The following is an 18,765-nucleotide window of genomic DNA, read 5'->3' as shown; positions in this document are numbered from 1 at the left end:
ACAATATTGATTATTTTACATTTCGGTTAAATTGTTTTGGGCCGTATTTGGGAAACGTTAGGTCTCATCGTGATCTTTGTTCTTAGTCGTTTTGGTTGGTTAAATCAAATGTCTTTACAATACATGGATATACATTCACAATGGCTGACCGATAATTGATGGAGCATTTATGGTGGGTGACATTGTCCTCCTGGAAGTCCTTACTGATCAAAAACAGATTGCTGGATGCCCGGCGGCTAAGCAAAGGCAATGGAAAGTATTTCAGTCAATGTTCCCAATGAGATCTTTAACCAGAAGTGATAAACCTTGCGATGCGTCATTCCATTAAAATGTCTGTCCTTTATCGAGCTTCGCCCTTTTTAAAGGGGTTCTAGAATTATTATTTGATACTTTCCCATAAATATTGATTGCAATATTGCTTGCGATTACGTGAGACATGTCTGTACGGCGCGATTCATTGCTTCTCCTACCTTCCATGAAAGCCCTTTAGCGCCCTGAATGCTAATAAAGTGAAATATTTGAAAGCGCAAGGCTGATTTCTAAGCCATTCGCTCTCCCTCACACACACGCGCGCAGACACACAGCTACTTCGGAAGAAAACCAACAAAACTTATTATTTTCCTTACAGAAGCCAGTGACTTGCACTGAAGAGAAAGGATACGAAAGAAGGCGTCACCCCATTTGACCAGGGATTTTGCATCTGCCAGAACCGATGGCATCTTCCGCTCCTTCATCCTCAGGCGTGGGTCAAGATTCTAACTCTTCAAATTTACGACCAGGGGACAGAAATACAAGTAAGCCCTTTCTATCCAATTTCAAGAGCAATTCATGAGAACACAATAGTCGAAGTGCCTGATTGTCATTCTGTGGGCGATACATCTATAGAAAACGTTACGAAGTCTCAACGTTTCTAAAGGGATGTTTAAATGAACAGAAAAATCTAAGTAAAACAGCATCATTTACGTTATCAATAGAATTGCGCAAGTTGTGCCTCTGTGTTTATTAACGCGCAGAGATATTAGCCATTTAATTCTTCACGTTTAGCACCTGGAGGCTTACGATGTATTTCGCTCTGTGAAAATAAGCATACAGCTGCATTTTAAAAAGCTGTCCAAGTTGTAATTTTATGGCGGTTTATGCACTTTGCTCATTATCACAGATCCTTTTAGTGCAGAGTTTGAGTGGTGGTGTAATTATAGGAGGGTGAATGTGAAGGCGGCTGATGCAGCTAATTGTACCTCTTATGAAGTCGCTAATAGCTACGACGCGAACGAACGAGAGCTATTGAAATGGGAAGGATGAGAGATTAAACCGTTTGTTGCATTGTCTCAATTTTGACATCAAGCACAAATAAACAAGTCGATTACATAATGGACACTGACAAAGGAAAACTTGCCCTAAATAAAGATGGGCATCGCGACCATTACACTTGGAATATTTTTTTTGCCTTAGGGGGCTTCAGAAGCTGCCAGGCGATAATATTGATTCCATCTGCCAAGAAGCACCCGAGTAACCTAGATTTCGCTTCAAGTATTAAAATTCTGCCGCTTTATCTCAATTTCTCCTGCCTCCATCGCCATCTCCGCCTCCCTACCCGTCACACACACTATCTGTCTCACACTTGACCGCACGCACGCACAGACAGACTACTAACCTCGCCAGTTTTGGATGTTTATGCGTAGTTCGCTTTTGTACTTCTTTCAAAGAAAACAACGGGTGCCACTCTTTACGGAAATTCCCGATTTAAGTTAATTTATCTTCGCCTGTTAAATAAAATTTAAGATATATGTACGATGAGGTGCGATATGACCGTATTTCATGAAACCATTAATAGAAAACCATTAATAGATCAATAAATCCTTTGGTGTAGCGAAGAAATGTGAAGAGTATACTGTGTGAATTTTTGTCCTTCCGTTTGTAATCGTGTTTCTTGCTTGTCCCAGTCCTACATCATCAGCTCGGGCATGTTTTTTCTCTCCCAATCACTGACCTGGGGCGCATTTGTGTCAGTCTTTTTTTTTATTGAGAAGGCTTTACTCGGGCTGTCAACGTTCCAAAAATCACCAAAAATGACAAAGCCCAGCCGAGACTGAGTGCTCGTCTCACACGGTCACAGTCACCAAGAGACAACCACGGAGGGTTAGGTTGCATTCGGGCAGCAATGTCTACATTCCTTAAGAAATCCAAATAGATCTGGTTTTTACTTCTAATGCTATTCCACCGTTCTGAAAACCCATTTAATTACTTAAGAAACAGATAAATTATATCGCCCTCCATCATTTGCAACCTTTATAAGTGAAACCACCGAAGCTTGCAGTGGTCAGCATTTAATTTAATTTAATTTATGGTAGTTAAATATCTTTCTGATCCATTCTACAAAAGTTGGGTCTCCCTTCACACTTTCTGTACAATTGGTTTTAAAGGGATATATATAGATACAGATATAGATCTGTCTTTCTCTTAGAGCGTGTGTGTGCGCACGCGCCCATGTGTGTCCGTGTGTGCGAGCATGGTGGTGTGTGGTGAATATGTGTGTGAGTGTGTAGGTGTGAGTGCGTAGGTGTTGTGTGTGGGTTTGTGTCTGGGTGGGTGTGGTTGTGTGTGTGGTGTGTAAGTGTGTGGGGGGGGGTGTGGTGTGCGTGTGTGGTGTGTGAGGGTTGTGTGGTGTGTGTGTGAGTGGGTGGGGGTGGGGGGGGCTGTGTGGTGTGTGAATGTGTGGGTGTGTGTGGTGTGTAAGTGTATGTGAATGTGGGTGGGGTGTGGTGTGGGTGGGGGTGTGGGGGGCTGTGATATGTGTGTGGTGTGTAAAGTGTGTGTGAATGTGGGTGGGGGTGTGTGTGTGAATGTGGGGGTGGGTGCGGGCGTGTGTGTGAATGTGGGTGTGTGTGTGTGGGTAGGTGTTTATTTATTTTTGGATTTAGCCTTGTTATGAGATTTTCTTTATTCGCCTTTTCTCCTGTTGCGTAGTTACGGTGCTGTTTTGTGATGCTATTAGTATTTACACACCTCATAAACCAGGCTCTGGAACTGTCAGACCAGGGAGAGACTTCCAAATTGCAGCTTCATTCAGCGTTAAAATCAAGCAGAAATATAAAAATTCAATACGTTGGTGTATGCGTCCTGAGGGCTGATAATGTGGAGATCAGTCGTGCTAAATTTGAAAATTCTAATGATTATAAATATTTCTATAATATTTCTGTTCTCACGCGTACAATGCACGCAACACGCCTGGTAGCTCACTACCGCTGGGCTGCACATGCAGGCGTATTACAGTCAGATTTTGAAATAAACTGCCACACGAATCATTAACTTGCTTAAAAAAAACGGATACTCAATAATAGGATAATATATAAATGTAAATGAAGGTGGGTATTTGCAAAAATAAAACGAATTACACTCGCGCAGAACCGTGCAACATTCTCCGACTGACGGCAAGTCGTGCAGAACCGAGTTAGTCAAATATCATTTTTCAGCCACTTAAGTCCTGGACGACGTCTCCGACCTCATTTCACGCAGGTTTGTTTTCAGCTTTCAATTTGCCGGATGTGTGCCAACATTTATGGGATATTCAGTCCCTGGACGACCCGATTTGGAATTTAAGGAAAAGGAGAAGAGCAGCGAGCCTTAGAAACACGTTCATTGACCAAATGTTTACAAGTTCGCCAAATAATTAATATGAAGATTTCGTTCAATAACTGTTTGTGATTCTTATTCTTTTTGGGTTGTTTGCACATTTTCAAAAAATACGTTGAATGAAATGTGAACCGTTTCTGTCAGAAACACAAATTCTCACAAATGAGTCTCTTTAAGATCGGTGACACGACAAGCTTTATTCACAAGTCTGCAGAGTTGGACTCAACCGGCTTCTAGCCAAGTCAAGCCCCAATACATACAGTGCATTGTTTTTTATACAATTTGCTTGTCCTTCAGCATCTCCACTACACTGCTTTAATTGGTTAGTTTTTGCAGAATCATCCTGATTACTGTTAGTCACGCACACCACGATCATTCATGACCTCTGCTCACACCAAATTCTGTTTTTCACTCTTTATCAATCTTTGGCTCCTGCATGTCTCTCTGTAGTTAAATCTGTTGCAAGTCTGTGGTAACATTTTCCAGCTAAACTCTAGTGGTTAGCCCCCTTTTATGACTAATCATCACATTTTAACTTAAACCCTTTTTAACCCAAATTCTCTATCTATAATCGTTTCGAAGCTTTTTATGATAGGATATCAAATACAAGCCTTTTCTGAGCCAATATTTTAAAAATAGTTCTCCCCTGTGTCAAATTATTGTGTCAATTGTCAGAAGAACGGTGCCCTGATGTGCACATTTTTATCTTCTTTCTATCCTTATTTCAGCCTATGATACTTGGTGCGGAGTTGCTCATGGATGTACAAGAAAACTTGGTCTAAAGATCTGTGGTATGTAATTTTGTGTTTGGCATAAATAAATGTGAATTTCAAAAAGCATTTGAGCAACTTTGATCTATCAGAGTCAACCAAAGCACAAGCCGGATATCCAGGCTCCGTCCAACATGCGTTGAGTCACCGACCGGAGGGTGTGTTAAACCGCGGTTTAATACACACTTGGCATCCAAAACAATGTTTGTCTTAAGTTTTCCCTTTAATGTTATCGACGTTGCTCGTCTTTCTATTCTTGGTTTCTTTAAATTGTAGCCTTAATTAGTCAGTTCTGTAAATGCTTAATCGGCACGAATGATACCTTTAAATTGCACACAGGTCACGTGAAACCCAACGCACATGCATTTATGTTGGTGTGGATTGTTTGATGTAACGCTTCGCTTATTGAGCACTCATGATGTTCACCGTGCGTGTGTGTGAATTGAGTACATCGCGCTTTATAGGATGAGCAATTGCAATCCATTGGAAATAGAAAAAAGAATGTCTCGACAGCGTTAACCACCACCCCCGTCCCTCGGTTAATTTCCTTTTAGTTATTGTACTTTTTCACCTGAAGAATGAGGTAGGGGGTGGAGTCTGGGGCTCTCTTTCCGAATTGAGAGTGAAACACGAGAGTCTGCAGTCGCTGAGATGAAATGCCGGAGGAGATGTAACTGATGTTTCGGGTATATGTCTTCTTCTTCGGCCGCTGCGAATCCTGCTGAGTTCCTCCGGCATTTCTGTCTTCATATTAAAATGTATTTGAATCAACATCTAAAGTGCCGCGACGGATGGTGAGCTGGAAATTGAGATTAGCCCAAATGAGTCGTTTTAGCCCCCGTTGTGGACGCTGAGGGGATGGTCATCTCAAATTTCTCCAAAATTTGGATTTTTGTTTACATACATGCAAACCAAAATAACAGGCGATTTATCCGCAGCAAAAACCTCACCCACCAACCAGAGTATGGACTCCTGATGTGTTTTGATAGTATTTATTAATGCGAGACACCGGAAGAATTCGCCAGATCTTCATGAAAAGGGATCGTTGGAGCCGTGGGGCGGTTTGAACAGACAAATGGGATCCCATTCAAAAGATAATAGCCGGCCCTCAGTATTGCACAGAGTCGTCGGCCTAAATCTTCAAGTCCCTGGATAGTTAAAAGGTCAAATATGCTAATTAATAGTAAAAAAAAACTGAAGCCAATTTAGTAACAGGGGAATAGATTTATCATGAGTTCAAAGAACTGAACACGCTATGAAACGACTTTAGTAAAACCAGAATGAGCCAAAAAAAAAACACACGATGCGCCGACTGCCCCAAGTGTTTGCCTTCATTCCACGTATACTTTAGATCAACTCTCATAGCAATTCGAAATAGAAACAAAAAAAGCGGTGTTTTGATTCGACACAGTTTTCGTGTTCTCCGGTTTGATTTTTAAAAAAACATTTCCTGTTATAATTAAAACCCAAAAAGGATAAAAAAAAGCTTCTTATCAAATTTTACAATAGGCAAATTTATAAATGAATTAAACGTGACGTCACAGCAGTGCAAAACGCAACAACAGTTCAAAAGGCATATGAAGACGTATTTCGAGTTTTCTATTTGATGTATCCATTGGCCATTCTGTCGCTATCCGGCGATGTGGTTTGAGGAAATTCGAGCCTTGAGTGCCGGATAGAGTTTTCTCCTAGTGGATGGGGCCCGAATAACACGTGCAATGATGAGGTTCCAATATATTAATACAGTATAACACAAAAACTGTTGGAAACATTCCGTTGGTCAGAGAGCGCCGGGATTTTATTTTTGATTACTGCCTAGCTACTATGTGACATGGGGATTTTTTTTTAATGTCGGAGAAATGATGCGACATATACTAGTTGTACCCTAAACCAGTGTACTTAGCATTAGTTCTCTGAATGCCAGAGAATTTACATTTCGTGTGGACTTAATGCAACTCCCCAGAGCTATTGATAACTTTGGAGCTTTGGTAAATGATGATGTTGTTTTGCATTGAGGACTTTTTTTATAATTAGCAATGAAACTCTTGACCTTGTCAAAGCGAAAATCAGTAATACACAACCTAATTAAATTTGCCACAATTAATTTAGGGCAATAAATTTAATCATGGTCGAACTGTGGAGACGTCGATGATGGCTCTCCGAAAATGGGTTTTTACAATGCCTGAATAACCATGGATTCTTTTCAATTAATCCTCGCTGCTGCTTGGTTGGCATAATCTTTATTGTCCATGTGTGAGTTGCGCGCTCAATCGCTCTCCTTTTTTTTTGACCCCCGACGACGTGCATTTTCTGAGATGCCATCATCCTTTTAATTGCCCCCAAATCTTTACATGTCATAATGTAGAGCTTGGGGTATTGAGATTCAACTTTTGCTCTTAACTTTACCGCCTCAGCTCAATCTTGCCATCCAGATCAAAGGATATTCAATACAAATGAACTTCGAACACCTAGTTGCACCCTCGCAACAACGTTATTCATGTAAAGCTTTAAGATTCCATTCCAAGAAATGTTTGTGTCCCAATTTCCCTTCACAAATAATCTTTAAAGGCATCGTCATCAGAAGAATTTTACGTTGCCATGTTAACCATCTTTGATGTACCCCCTTCTCCTTGACGCCAAACATTCCTATTGCCAGATATTTCAGTATTTTGTCAAACATGGACATAAATTTGCAGCGGAAATCTATATATGAAAAAATAAACGACGCCAATTGTGTGACCTGTGGTGTAGAATAAATGTGGCAGGTTTCGGAGTCACCACTGGAAACTGGTGCGCCGTCTGGTGGCAAAACGTGTCAAGACTTGAGTTGACCTGAACTAATCTCCGCTCTCACCCAAATCTGCACAATCTCTAAAGTTTGCATTCCGTATCTGGAAATGTGCTTCTAACCAAATCACCCAGGCCTTAGCGCATTTTTGACAGTTAGTATAGTCGCTTACTGGTGAAAAACGAGTTGTGTAGTTCATTCCTGGTTAAAACAAAACGTAGGGTGCATAAAATATTTCTTCTTTTACTTTCTCAAGCATTTTAAAGTGTAGAGGCGAGATGCTGGTTTTATCTATTCTGGCCGATTCATACAAAGGGAATGTTGGACACTGGCTGGGCTTTTAAAAGCTGGTTGTTCGCTGCCAGAAAGGCATTTCATAGTGCCTCCAATTGTAGAATATTCCATCTACTGAGTTAATCACTTTTCCACAGCGGTGATTGTTATTGTGGGAAGTACACCGCCGTTTTGAAGACCCCAAAAATCTTATTGTTAAGATGAAATTAAAAGGTGTGATTTGGTATCGTCGATTTGCAGAGCCTTTTTTTCTCTCTGGATTCATCGCCCTTATCTGCACAGGCACCGCCTTCCTCCGGGGAACAGATTAATGGGAAACTTATTAAAAGCCTATTCGTCACCTCGCTGTTTTCTGAGATAGCACGGCCAGCGAGCACAATCTCCCAAAATTACCAACATAAAAGCAGACTAGCCTGGATAAATTATGAAGAGGAGCACTGGTTCTTGTCGAGTTAGTTACATCGTGTTAGGTTAATAATAGGCTGGCACTTTGACGGTAGACGAGTTGTATTTCGTGTGACCGTTTTAACAGACGGCTGGTGAAGGGAAATTAATACTGGAATTAATGAATGGGCCTACGAAACGTGCAGATTTTGAATTATGTTTGCACATTGCAAGTCTTGCAATTATACCAAGAACGCCATCTTCAGCCTACATCGAGGACACGCACGGACGAAAATATTCAATCGATCTGCTCCGAACATCTGACAAAAAGTTCCACTTCAGCTGAAGTCCGAGATCTTGCTGACACTCTGGTCAAAAAGTCACACACGTCTTAATTTTCTGATGGAACGGCGAAATAGGACCGTAGGGTTGAGCCATAATTGTTGTTTCAGATTTGGAGATTTAATTCTGTTTCAGCAAGTACTGGTCAAAATCAAGCCCAGGGCTAAGGTAGAAGAAAGATTCGTGGAGCAGATCTTTGACGTTTGGCGCAGCGGTTTCCCAACGTCCTGACACTGCTTGAAATTGAAAACCTATGAAGCTGTTTTGTTACAATGTAAATTATTGTCAAAATGCAAACCCTTCGCCCAGGTTAAGAACGTTTTAAGAATACAGACATAACCGAACGAGCAACAATATTGACTTAACTGAGGGGAGTTTTAGATCTCAGTTGAAGTGTTGATATGCTGGTTAATTTCGGGCGGAATGGTATAAATAACTGGTTAGAAATGATTAGCCAATGCATTGGATTTAAATCGGAAGACAGTGGGTACAAACCTTCATTCATCATGGTTCCTTTCACCTTGACAGACTGGAAAGTTTGCCCGGAGGGTCTTGCTGACTCGGCCCTAGTGGCTGCCTCTGACCGTCTATTATGTCGGGTTTATTTAACTACAATTTACCAGTACACTAAACAACGAATATTTATTTTCGCATGGTCGGTTTGTGCTGACGACATCGTGACCTCAGCCTCCTACCAGCAAATATTCCATATAAATTATCTGTTGCGGGTTACAGTGGAACTCTAATAAGCAGCTTCTTCCCACTTGCTACTCGACACCTTCCTCCTATAATTACCTTCAAACGAGACAAAACCATACACGATGTTTGGACGGGGAAGGAAGCAATCTCTTACAGATCTTTCTCTTAATGATGTAGGTTTTTTACAACGGACGAACAGCATCGAGGACAAAAGCAGGACGGTAAGTTCGCTGAAGGATCGGCAGTCATCCAAGATCCTGAACTCCAGCGGAAACAGCGACAGAAGCTCGATATTCAGACGCACGGAAACTGATTTTTCCAATCTCTACGCCAGAGGTAATTTTGGTGATTGGGAAATTGCAAGTTTAGCCCCAACCATAATCACAAGTAATATTCAAATGCGGGGATAACGCGCATATAACGTGGATGCTTTAATATTAAGCTCGAGTTACTTAACATGTTGCCACGTTTTCTAAAGGACATTACACGTTTGAAATCAATAGACTTTTAGAAGTCTTACGCTAATCTTTATTGATTTATTATGTAAAACTGTGGCATCAATACGTTTTATAAAAGTATGCTTGTGTTTATTGAAGACATTGGCTGTTTGGTGTGTTGTTTCTTCCATCTTGCTGTTGGAATAAAAACAAGGTTTGTGCAACGTATTATTTTCCAGACTTGTTACCAGCCAAAAATGGGGAAGAACAAACTACACAATTCCTCCTGGAAGTAGTGGATATTCTTCTCAACTATATAAAGAAAACTTTCGATAGGTCAACGAAAGTACTGGACTTTCATCACCCACATCAACTCCTGGAGGGAATAGAAGGCTTTAACCTCGAGCTTTCGGACAACCCTGAATCTCTTGAGCAGATACTAGTGGACTGCAGGGACACGCTGAAGTATGGCGTTAGGACAGGTAAACCTCAAAATCCTTCAAGGTTAATACCATTGAATATTTTTCCATAACCTTTCGAAATTGCTATTTTCAGCAGGGAAGAGCATTTGCATTCTTTGATGGTTGGAATGTCTCCCGAATGAACACCGTTAGTCGATCCGTCTGAATTCCTCGTTCGTCGACGATCGTGTCGAATAGATTTAGTATGCGCATGTGTTATGCAAAACGGCCGATGAGAATCGAGCAGTCACTTGTGTTGTTGTGTAATGGTCGCCCACTCGATTTTTATATGATCTTGGCATATATCCGCCCCCAGGAAATGAAACAAAGACATGCTGCATTCGAGTGATAATTCTATCTGGCCAAAATTGTCGAATGGATGAATATTGTGTGATATGGGAACGGTTCTGTTCCTACAATCGCTAAATCGTGCTTTGCATTTCGTGAGATAGGTATACCGTACACATCGATCGCAAACTATGTAGTACCATTTCTTATCGCGAATAACAACAAAACATTGCAATTGGGTCCATAAATTGAAGACTGCCTATATAAACTTAATTTTTATTTATTATAGATATATCGTCGCAATGAGGTAGGACCCCGATAACCTCTCATTGGGGAATTATTCTCAAATGTCGACAGTGGTCAGAAATTATCCTGAAGAATGCTTCCCGATCCCCTTTTCCTCCCATCCACTCATGCGGACAGCCTTTTGGCCAGGCGAGAGTTGATCTCAGCTGCCGGCTGCCTTTTAACCAAGGCACGCATTTTCTTTCTTTCCTTCCTTCCTTCCCTCCCTCTCCAATTCCCCCTCTTTTTCTCTCTCCCTCCCCAAGTCGGGTTGTTTTGTTTTGCTCCGGATTTGGTACTTCAAAGATTGCTATGGACGTTGTTCCGTACGATGACATCCTATTCATTCCGAGACTCATCACGTTGTAATTAACGAAACGCAGTCAACCATTTGACTGAGCACAAGGCGACGGAGATTCATAAATGACAGTGACTATATTGAGCTCCCCTGAATCCGCATTTAAGATGATGCTCAGTAATTTGTAAAGATATTGTGAATTGCTAAATGTTACAAAAAGGTTTTGTTTTCAATCTTCAATGTTTTTGTGCAATAGTGTAATTCTGACCGATCAGGACATTTAGACCGTTCACCGGAGGAATTAGGCACTTTGCCATTATAATTCTTCATCCTGCCTCCAGTGAGGAACTACAGCCCTGGTATGGACTCTGGCTAAATGACAAATTCGGCGCTGTCTGACATCGAATATTTACTCAGACAAAAGCAAAACAAATATAGAGTGCTGAGCGTCAGGTGTTATCTGCTGCCTTCAAATGGGTGACCATGTCTAATGTAATGGAATATTAAACACCTCATTAGTCGCAGTTAAATAAAGAGAACAATATCAGTGCTGATTTACTTAATGCATTGATATTTAATGGAACCATCTACAGTGTTTTGCGCGTTGGCTCTGGATTTTTGATATACAACAACTCTTATTCAAGGACAACAGCAGAAAGGCCCTGCTCACAGATTGATGAAGGGTTCTGAGCCCATTCTTTTTTCTCTCACGGATGCTGCTCGACATATTGTCCTGTCTTGCTTTCTGTCGAGTCTTGTCAATCTCCTTTTGAGACGCGTTTCCCCTCCCTAATTCAGCATTTTCAAATGATCGGGTGTGAAGAAAACATATTTGGCGTTCTTCACTCTGCTGAGTAATAAATAAATCACTTCCTCAGTTCATCAGTTTTATAGTATAAAGCCAGTCAGCATGTTTCAAACCAAGCAATTCACGTCAAAGGCCAGAATCTTCTCCCGTAAATTGTGCAGTAATGTCCATGTCACAGCTCCAGCTGTAAAATTGCCACGAAACGACATACACTGTCCTGTTCAATCCATAACAGTGGAACTGGTCGAACTAGATCGTACTGAAGGATAGACATTCAACTGCATCCTTCTGTGTCCATAAGCGTCAAATGTGATCCATTTTAATGGTTGCATTATCAAGCATTTGTTATCATTTATAAGGTAAATATACTATAAAAGTTATGTTTTATTCCCGAAGTGGAACTAATTGAATGTTCTTTTCAACTTAAATCATTCAATTTTTAAACCAATAGTTCCAAATCCAAAGGAAGTTCTCGGAGATAAGTATTTTTCTTTTTAATTGCAAACTTAAAGACCTTTGCTTCATGGTGCCATCATGCAATACACGAGGGGTGTCTTATTGGTATTTTGCGGGAATTATTTTATTTCTAAAGGCCCAAAGCACGTAATATCACGTTGGTTACCCGTGGAATGAACATTTCGTTAATAAACTCAATTAAAAGATGACAGTAAATGTGAGAAAGAATGACACAGCTACTTTGCTGAAGGTGACTTGCGGAATGCAGTGATTAAATTACTCCAATAGCGTCGCATTTGGCGATGGTGGAATAACCCGGGGTTTGAAGCAATGTTTACCCATCATTAGGATGATCACGGTCTGCGGGATCGTTGTATAAAACAGTCTCGTTCACTGATGTCCTTCGCGGAAATAAACCTGCTGTCCTTGCGTGCTTCGATCCCACAAATGAACCATGGCCTACAGTAGTTTGCTCTTACTCGCCCTTTGAAATTGCAAGCCATTCATTCAGTTGCTGCAGTGAGAGAAAGTGGCTCACTGCCACCTTTTCAAGGGCAATCAGTGATGGGCAGGAAAGGCTGGATTAGTTAGAGATGCTCATATCTTGAAAAACGTGAATATTCCTCAATGACTCTCAGTTAGTATTTTCAGTACCTAGGTAGCCTATTAAAGCCTCTTGAAATCAATACTTGCCGTCGCCCTTTCCAGTCAGGAATCGACCACTCCGACCCAGCCGGTGAAGCTTACTAAAAGATTGAATCCTTTTTGGATTAGAGTTTTCTCTGAATCGAGACTGGTTCTAAGAGATTAAACATTTCTCAGCTGTTCAATTCCAGACTAAATGTTGATGCTATAATATGTTAAATCACTCCGGGACAGAAATGCAAGCTGTTTTGTCTCTGGGTTGTGTTGTACCATATTTTCAAAGCATTTTCTTAACGTTTGTCAGAGTGCACAAAAAAAATACACGCTTTGATAAGAACTTGTGACCCGCGTAGAAAGCCTTGCAGCGGAAGATCTAATGGGAATGCTTATGCATTTAATTAACACTAATTCCAGAGCGAATACCACATGAAGAAACTAAATTGGCGAAGAGAGGGACACTGATAGCCACCGAAGCATACGTTCTGTGTGTTTCATATTCTTGCCACTCAATTTTTGGAAAAAGCTAAAAGTTAATCTCGGGCATTTACTTATAGAATTAAAATGTTCGAACATAGGGAGCAGAAATCATTTTTTTTCCACAAAAAAAACCCCACCTCGTGTCATTTTTTAAAATAAATGTTTCTTCATTCATTTAATTTATAGCTAGATGTATTTGGTGTTTTATTTTAGAATTACAACTAAGTAAATAATGGCTAATATTTGCGGAATGTTACCAAAAACAGTTGTAGGCATGAACATCTATCCAGTAGAAAACTGGACGAAATCACTTGAAGATTGAAATTATTTTCCGCACTTTTAACATTTTATTTTAATTTTCTGCAGGGCATCCTCGGTTCTTCAACCAGCTGTCTTCTGGTCTTGACATTATCGGACTGGCTGGAGAATGGCTTACATCAACGGCTAACACCAACATGTAAGTTCTGGAATGCACTTCAGCCTACTTTCCGCTTACTTGTACATCGTTTCACAAAAGGAAATCCCACGAAACTCACTCCCGTTGTAAACGCTAATATTAACACCCAGAATAATATAAAATCTGTAGGATGTGTTGACTTGAGCTTTATGGCATGGATTCCAGGTGATTGATTAAAAAAAAGCAATCCAGCATTGATATTTGCGACGTTTTGTGTTACTTGAAATGGATTCGGGATTCAGAATAGAGCGAGGGCCCTGCGGCAGGAAACGAGGGTGGATTTCATTTGGGCTGCAGCTGATTGCTGGAGGTCGGGATCTGCCCGTGGTAGCGCCTAGTGGGAAAACAAGGGCTCTTTTGAAGGGTGATGCGAGATGGACTGAGCAAAGTGCAATCACGTTGGAGTTCTGCTTTTGATGTTCACATGTCCATAGAGTTTTGCTCTCAAGGCAATTAACGTTCTAAACTTAGAGAGCACTAAATTACTTTTTTTTGCCAAAGGACCTTCCAGAAACGTATTGTAGGGCTTTCAGCTGGGCTAGAATAAGACTGCACTCAGTGACCATACAATAGTGTTGTCATGTTGTCAAGTAATCCTATTGAGAGTATCTTCATTCTCCTGGGGTTGACAGGGCTTCTGTCTAACCAAGGCAGTACTGCTGCAAGCTTGCAAGAAGTTGAAGTTTATGGGAAGGGCAATGGAGTCTTTCCCTAGAATAGCTGGAGGAAATTGCAGCTCACTTTATTTTAAAGTTCCTCTTTTTATCCCCACATAGTTGCCTGTAGAGAAGTTGCCACATGGAGACATTATCTGTTGGTATCCATCAATTTCTGTATGCTGCAAAACTCACCATTACCTTACTTCCTCGACACTCAACTGGGCTACACTCTATGTGCTGTCAGATTCCTTGCTCAGCAAAACCAGTTATGGATGACCCTGATCTTTCTCCAGGTAAACAGCAAAAAGACTAAAGCCACCCCATTCAGTTTCTGCCTAAGAATTCTTACCCTTGCCCTGAATTCATTCCACTCCAGGTTGTAAACTTTGCTTTTAACCAACATTAGCCCTATTCAGACCCTACATCCTGTCCATTAATACAAACCACATAGTTTGCACTTGAAACGTTGTCCACTAATATTCCAACTTCACCCCATCATCTTATTCACACAGATATTAATTCTTGATTTGTTGCCAATATCCTCATTATTTTTAAAAAACTGCATCTCATCCCAAATACTGCCACCCCCATTTTATCCCACAATAAGATGTGCTTTATTTTTGCTACCTTTTCCTCAATGCACTGCAATTAAAATCCTCATTTTCATTTCCAAGTCCTGTTGGAATATGTCCTTTTCTACTGGAATTTTCCCCAAAATAATATCCTCAAATCTTATGCCTCTTCTTTCCAATGCATTCCATCCTCCCTTATAGAATCTTTGATCACTTGGCTCTAATCTAATCTTGGAAATTCCTGTCTAAATGTTTACATTTATTCAAAAGAATTTACTGTGAATATTGGAAATCTGAAACAAAAAAAAAGCCAGAGATATTGGAAATCAGACAGCATCTGTGGAGAGGAAATGGAATTAATGTTTTAGATTGATGTTTTTCCATGCATCCATATCTGATGAAAGGTTATTCAAAGCTTCTTTAAAAACTATATTTTGATGGTATTTTTGGTCTCATCTTTTTATTGGTTGGCATCCACTTCACTTTATAAAAGATTGGGATACTTTACAGTGCTAATGGGATTATTTGCTGTATGCACTAGGTACTGTTGATTCACCTCGTTATCCATTTTTTTAGATAAGTTAGGGTAAAGTCTGATCAGGCTATTCTCTCATTGTGTGGGCTGAATTTCCATTCGCATTTATAGTGGGTATAACCTAAAGGCTGACAGAATTTCTCTCTTTAGTTCCTAGGTGATCATCATTTATAATTACATTTGACACTTATTGACTGTCTTGGATTACAGAAACAAAATTGTCCTTGGTGGATCATCACCTGGATAATTTCACATGAATAATTGCTTTTGGACTTTTGCACCCCAGTTCAATATTCTTAATTATCTTTGCTGGATGCTTGTCTATATTTATTCTGTTCAGTTAGCTGTCTGTGTGAGTTCAAATAACGGGCATTCCACATCATTTACAGTGACATGTTTACAAGTGATATCTCATGGCATGGGACCTTTTAAAAATAAAATTAATTGAATTTCGCTGGATAAATGGCAGCTATGTGCATACTTTACATCTAGGTGAATTTTTTTCATTCTCTTCCAAATATCTGTACCTGGAAATAATTTTGATTTATTTGTCATAAATGAATGGCATGTAATCTTCATCAAAGGCAGTGTGATTAAAAATGAAAAGATTATTTAAAAGAGTTACCATAATGTGCAATACTTGTTTCACAGGTTCACATATGAAATAGCCCCAGTGTTTGTCCTCATGGAACAAATTACACTGAAGAAAATGCGGGAGATAATTGGTTGGCCCAATGGGGACGGTGATGGGATTTTTTCACCAGGTAGGTAATATGATAGATTTAGTTTGGAGGAATTTTCAATTTATGACTGTGCAGCTATGGAGAATTGATTTTGCTTTCATGTCAATGAGGATAAAAGATATCTTTTAGCTGAAGAAATAATAAGTTGACAATTTCTTTTCAGTTTTTGTATTCTTACCAGTCAGACTGTCATCCAATTTTTAACGTATTGGTTCAATGCACATTTCATTCCAAAAACCAATGAGCAGATTAGGATAAAATGTAGCTAATATCCTAAATTCATTCGTCTAAGCAACACTCTAGGGCTGGGGACCAAAAATAAAAGCAAACTTTAATTGGAAAATCTGACAATTTGAAAAATAAGTTCCATCAAATGCCATAATATCCTATAGGGCCTCAGTGTTATTCAAGTTCAGTTTGGTTCATTACTTGTTCTCTCGAGACGTGCCATGTTGTTTCTTTAATGTTAACCTGAGGCATGTTATGCAGTCATTTGATTCCTGAGATTTCAAAATATCCTTAAAAATCATGAACTTTTAAACAAATCAAAACTGGATTAACAGTTATGTTTATTAGATTCTCCAATGTGCAGTGATTTCACAGTGTTTTCCTCTCTGTTGTACTTTTTCTCCATTTTTAAAATCAGATTTGAAACAAACTAAAATGTATTTTCCCCCTGTACCTCTTTTGACTAGGCATGCAAAGTCGATATGCTCCATAGAGGAGATGGGACAACACATCTTGTATTTATATAGCTTTTAATGCCATCAAAAGTGACTTTCCAGCATTCAAGGGGTGATAACGAACAAACATTGCTACTGAGCCACATAATAAGATATTAGATAATCAAAAGCTTAATCAATGAGGTAATTTTGAGGAACATTTAAAAGGAAAGAAGAGAAGGAAAGCAGAAGAAAGGTTTAGAGAGAGAACCTTTACATCTGTGCTTCAGATGCCAGAGTTTAGGGTCTTGGCATCTGAAGCACATCTGACAATGTTGGGGAGATTAAGATAAACAGGGGAGAATAATAAGATAATAATTGGAGAGCACCAGAATATTTGATGAATTGTAGGTCTGGATTCAATTGCATAGAGAGATAGAAATAAAAGCTTGGAGGAACTTGAAAATGGGTGAGAATTAAAAAATTAATGCATTGCTTAACTTGGAAGTTATTGTAGTTAAGAAATAGCAAAGATGAAAAGATAGTTGGCTGTTATATACAGACCTCCAAGCAGTAGCCAGGATGTGGGCAACAAATTGCAACAGCAGATAGAAAAGGCAAGTCAGAAGGGAAATGTTATGGTCGTCATAGGGGATTTTAACATGCAAGTAGATCGGGAAAACCAGGTTGGGACTGGATCGCAAGAGAGAGATTTGTGGAAAGCTGACAAGATGGCTTTTTAGAAAAGCTTGTTGATGAGCCCATGAGGGGATCAGCTCTACTGGATTGGGTGTTGTGTAATGCACCAGAGGTGATTAGAGATCTTAGAGTAAAGGAACCATTAAGGGGCAGGGATCACAATTTAAGATTTAACAAGGAGAAACTAAAGTCAGATGTGTTGGTATTTCAGAGGAATGGCGATGGAGAATAGAGAAGGATGGAGACAAAGACCAAGGAATGAAGGTTGTGGTGGAAATCCAAAGATTCAATCTTGACACTATTTAGTTCCAAAAAGTTTCTGTTCGTTCAAGCTCAACATCAGATGAATTACTTCAAGGCTTGTTTGAAATAGAGAAAAGAAGCTTGGAATGAATTTAGCATTCCAAGAATAGTGAACATTTTTGTCAGATAACAGTACAACTTGATGCTACTTTATGTGAACCAGCCAAAGCTGACAGTGAATGCCAGACCAGCATCCATCATCTCCACTTAAGTCTGCATCCCTTGGACATAAAGGAACATGGATGAAGTGGAGTAACTGTGGCATTAGAGTGCGATGGATTTAATGGAGATTACAATATTGTAGCTGGAGGTTGGAAAGACAGTTAGCTGCAGATATGCAAAGGTGGATTGAGGGCCACAGATGGAATTTTGAAAGTACATGTTCAAGTCTAGTACAAGATAGAGTAAGTTTACGATGGGAGGAAAAGGTAAATAGGCTGATGTAAGAAATTGTTTAGAAGCACTTTATTTCTATGAGACACAATGGGAGAAATAAGATGACAAGGAAATAATCATGTACATAAGGAAGAAAGTTTATGGTGGATAAAAGGTTAAAGGAGATCAGAGAAAAATTAAATTCAAAGGAAAGAAAGCATGATGATCTGAGGTACAACCTGAAATGTCAGAGGATGAGGTCACTCAAGGTCTGAATGAGACATTTTCGTGGAAGTTGAATGGATGGCAGAGCATGAGAATTTTAAATGAGGTGCAAGAAGAATGGAACAAGATAATACTCAGGAAGAATAAGTGCATGATGGGGCAGACTAGGATCCTGTTGGCCATTAAGAGCCAGTTAACCTCCTCAACAACGTGTACAAGGCAAGAGATAAAGTGTTTCATGATACAGCAAAATTGCATTTGAGGAAATTTCCTCAGCCAAATGTCCCCAAAGTTATGATGTTGATGCTGTCATGTGTTAGAAGGTCATGGAAAGCATGAGTTTGTTCACAAGTGATTATACAACCTGAATGGAATTATGGTGAAAGCAGAGTTTATTTGTTAATAGGTGCATTTGCCAATGGGATTGATGCTTGTGAGGAAGGAGCAATACATAAGGAACCATTTAAAAG

The 18,765-nt window shown here is 39.8% G+C and overlaps 1 protein-coding gene across 8 annotated transcripts in view; it reads left to right on the top strand.

Annotated features, from left to right (window-relative positions):
• The window catches only part of LOC138762149 (glutamate decarboxylase 1), a 71,100-nt gene that overhangs the window by 16,450 nt on the left and 35,885 nt on the right, over window positions 1-18,765 (top strand). For 6 of the 8 annotated variants that reach the window (XM_069935618.1, XM_069935619.1, XM_069935615.1 and 3 more), the window contains 6 exons: window positions 629-794; window positions 4,362-4,424; window positions 9,088-9,246; window positions 9,587-9,829; window positions 13,432-13,522; window positions 15,940-16,052. In XM_069935618.1, the coding sequence (XP_069791719.1) occupies window positions 713-794; window positions 4,362-4,424; window positions 9,088-9,246; window positions 9,587-9,829; window positions 13,432-13,522; window positions 15,940-16,052 (751 nt within the window). In that variant the 5' untranslated portion in view covers window positions 629-712. Of the gene's footprint in view, window positions 1-628; window positions 795-4,361; window positions 4,425-9,087; window positions 9,247-9,586; window positions 9,830-13,431; window positions 13,523-14,298; window positions 14,475-15,939; window positions 16,053-18,765 lie in introns of those variants that run through there. The other 2 variants (XM_069935622.1, XM_069935621.1) reach the window with 2 other exon arrangements.

Source organism: Narcine bancroftii, chromosome 4, assembly GCF_036971445.1.
Source record: "Narcine bancroftii isolate sNarBan1 chromosome 4, sNarBan1.hap1, whole genome shotgun sequence".
Classification (NCBI taxonomy): Eukaryota; Metazoa; Chordata; class Chondrichthyes; order Torpediniformes; family Narcinidae; genus Narcine; species Narcine bancroftii.
This window is presented reverse-complemented; position numbering and strand designations above follow the sequence as displayed.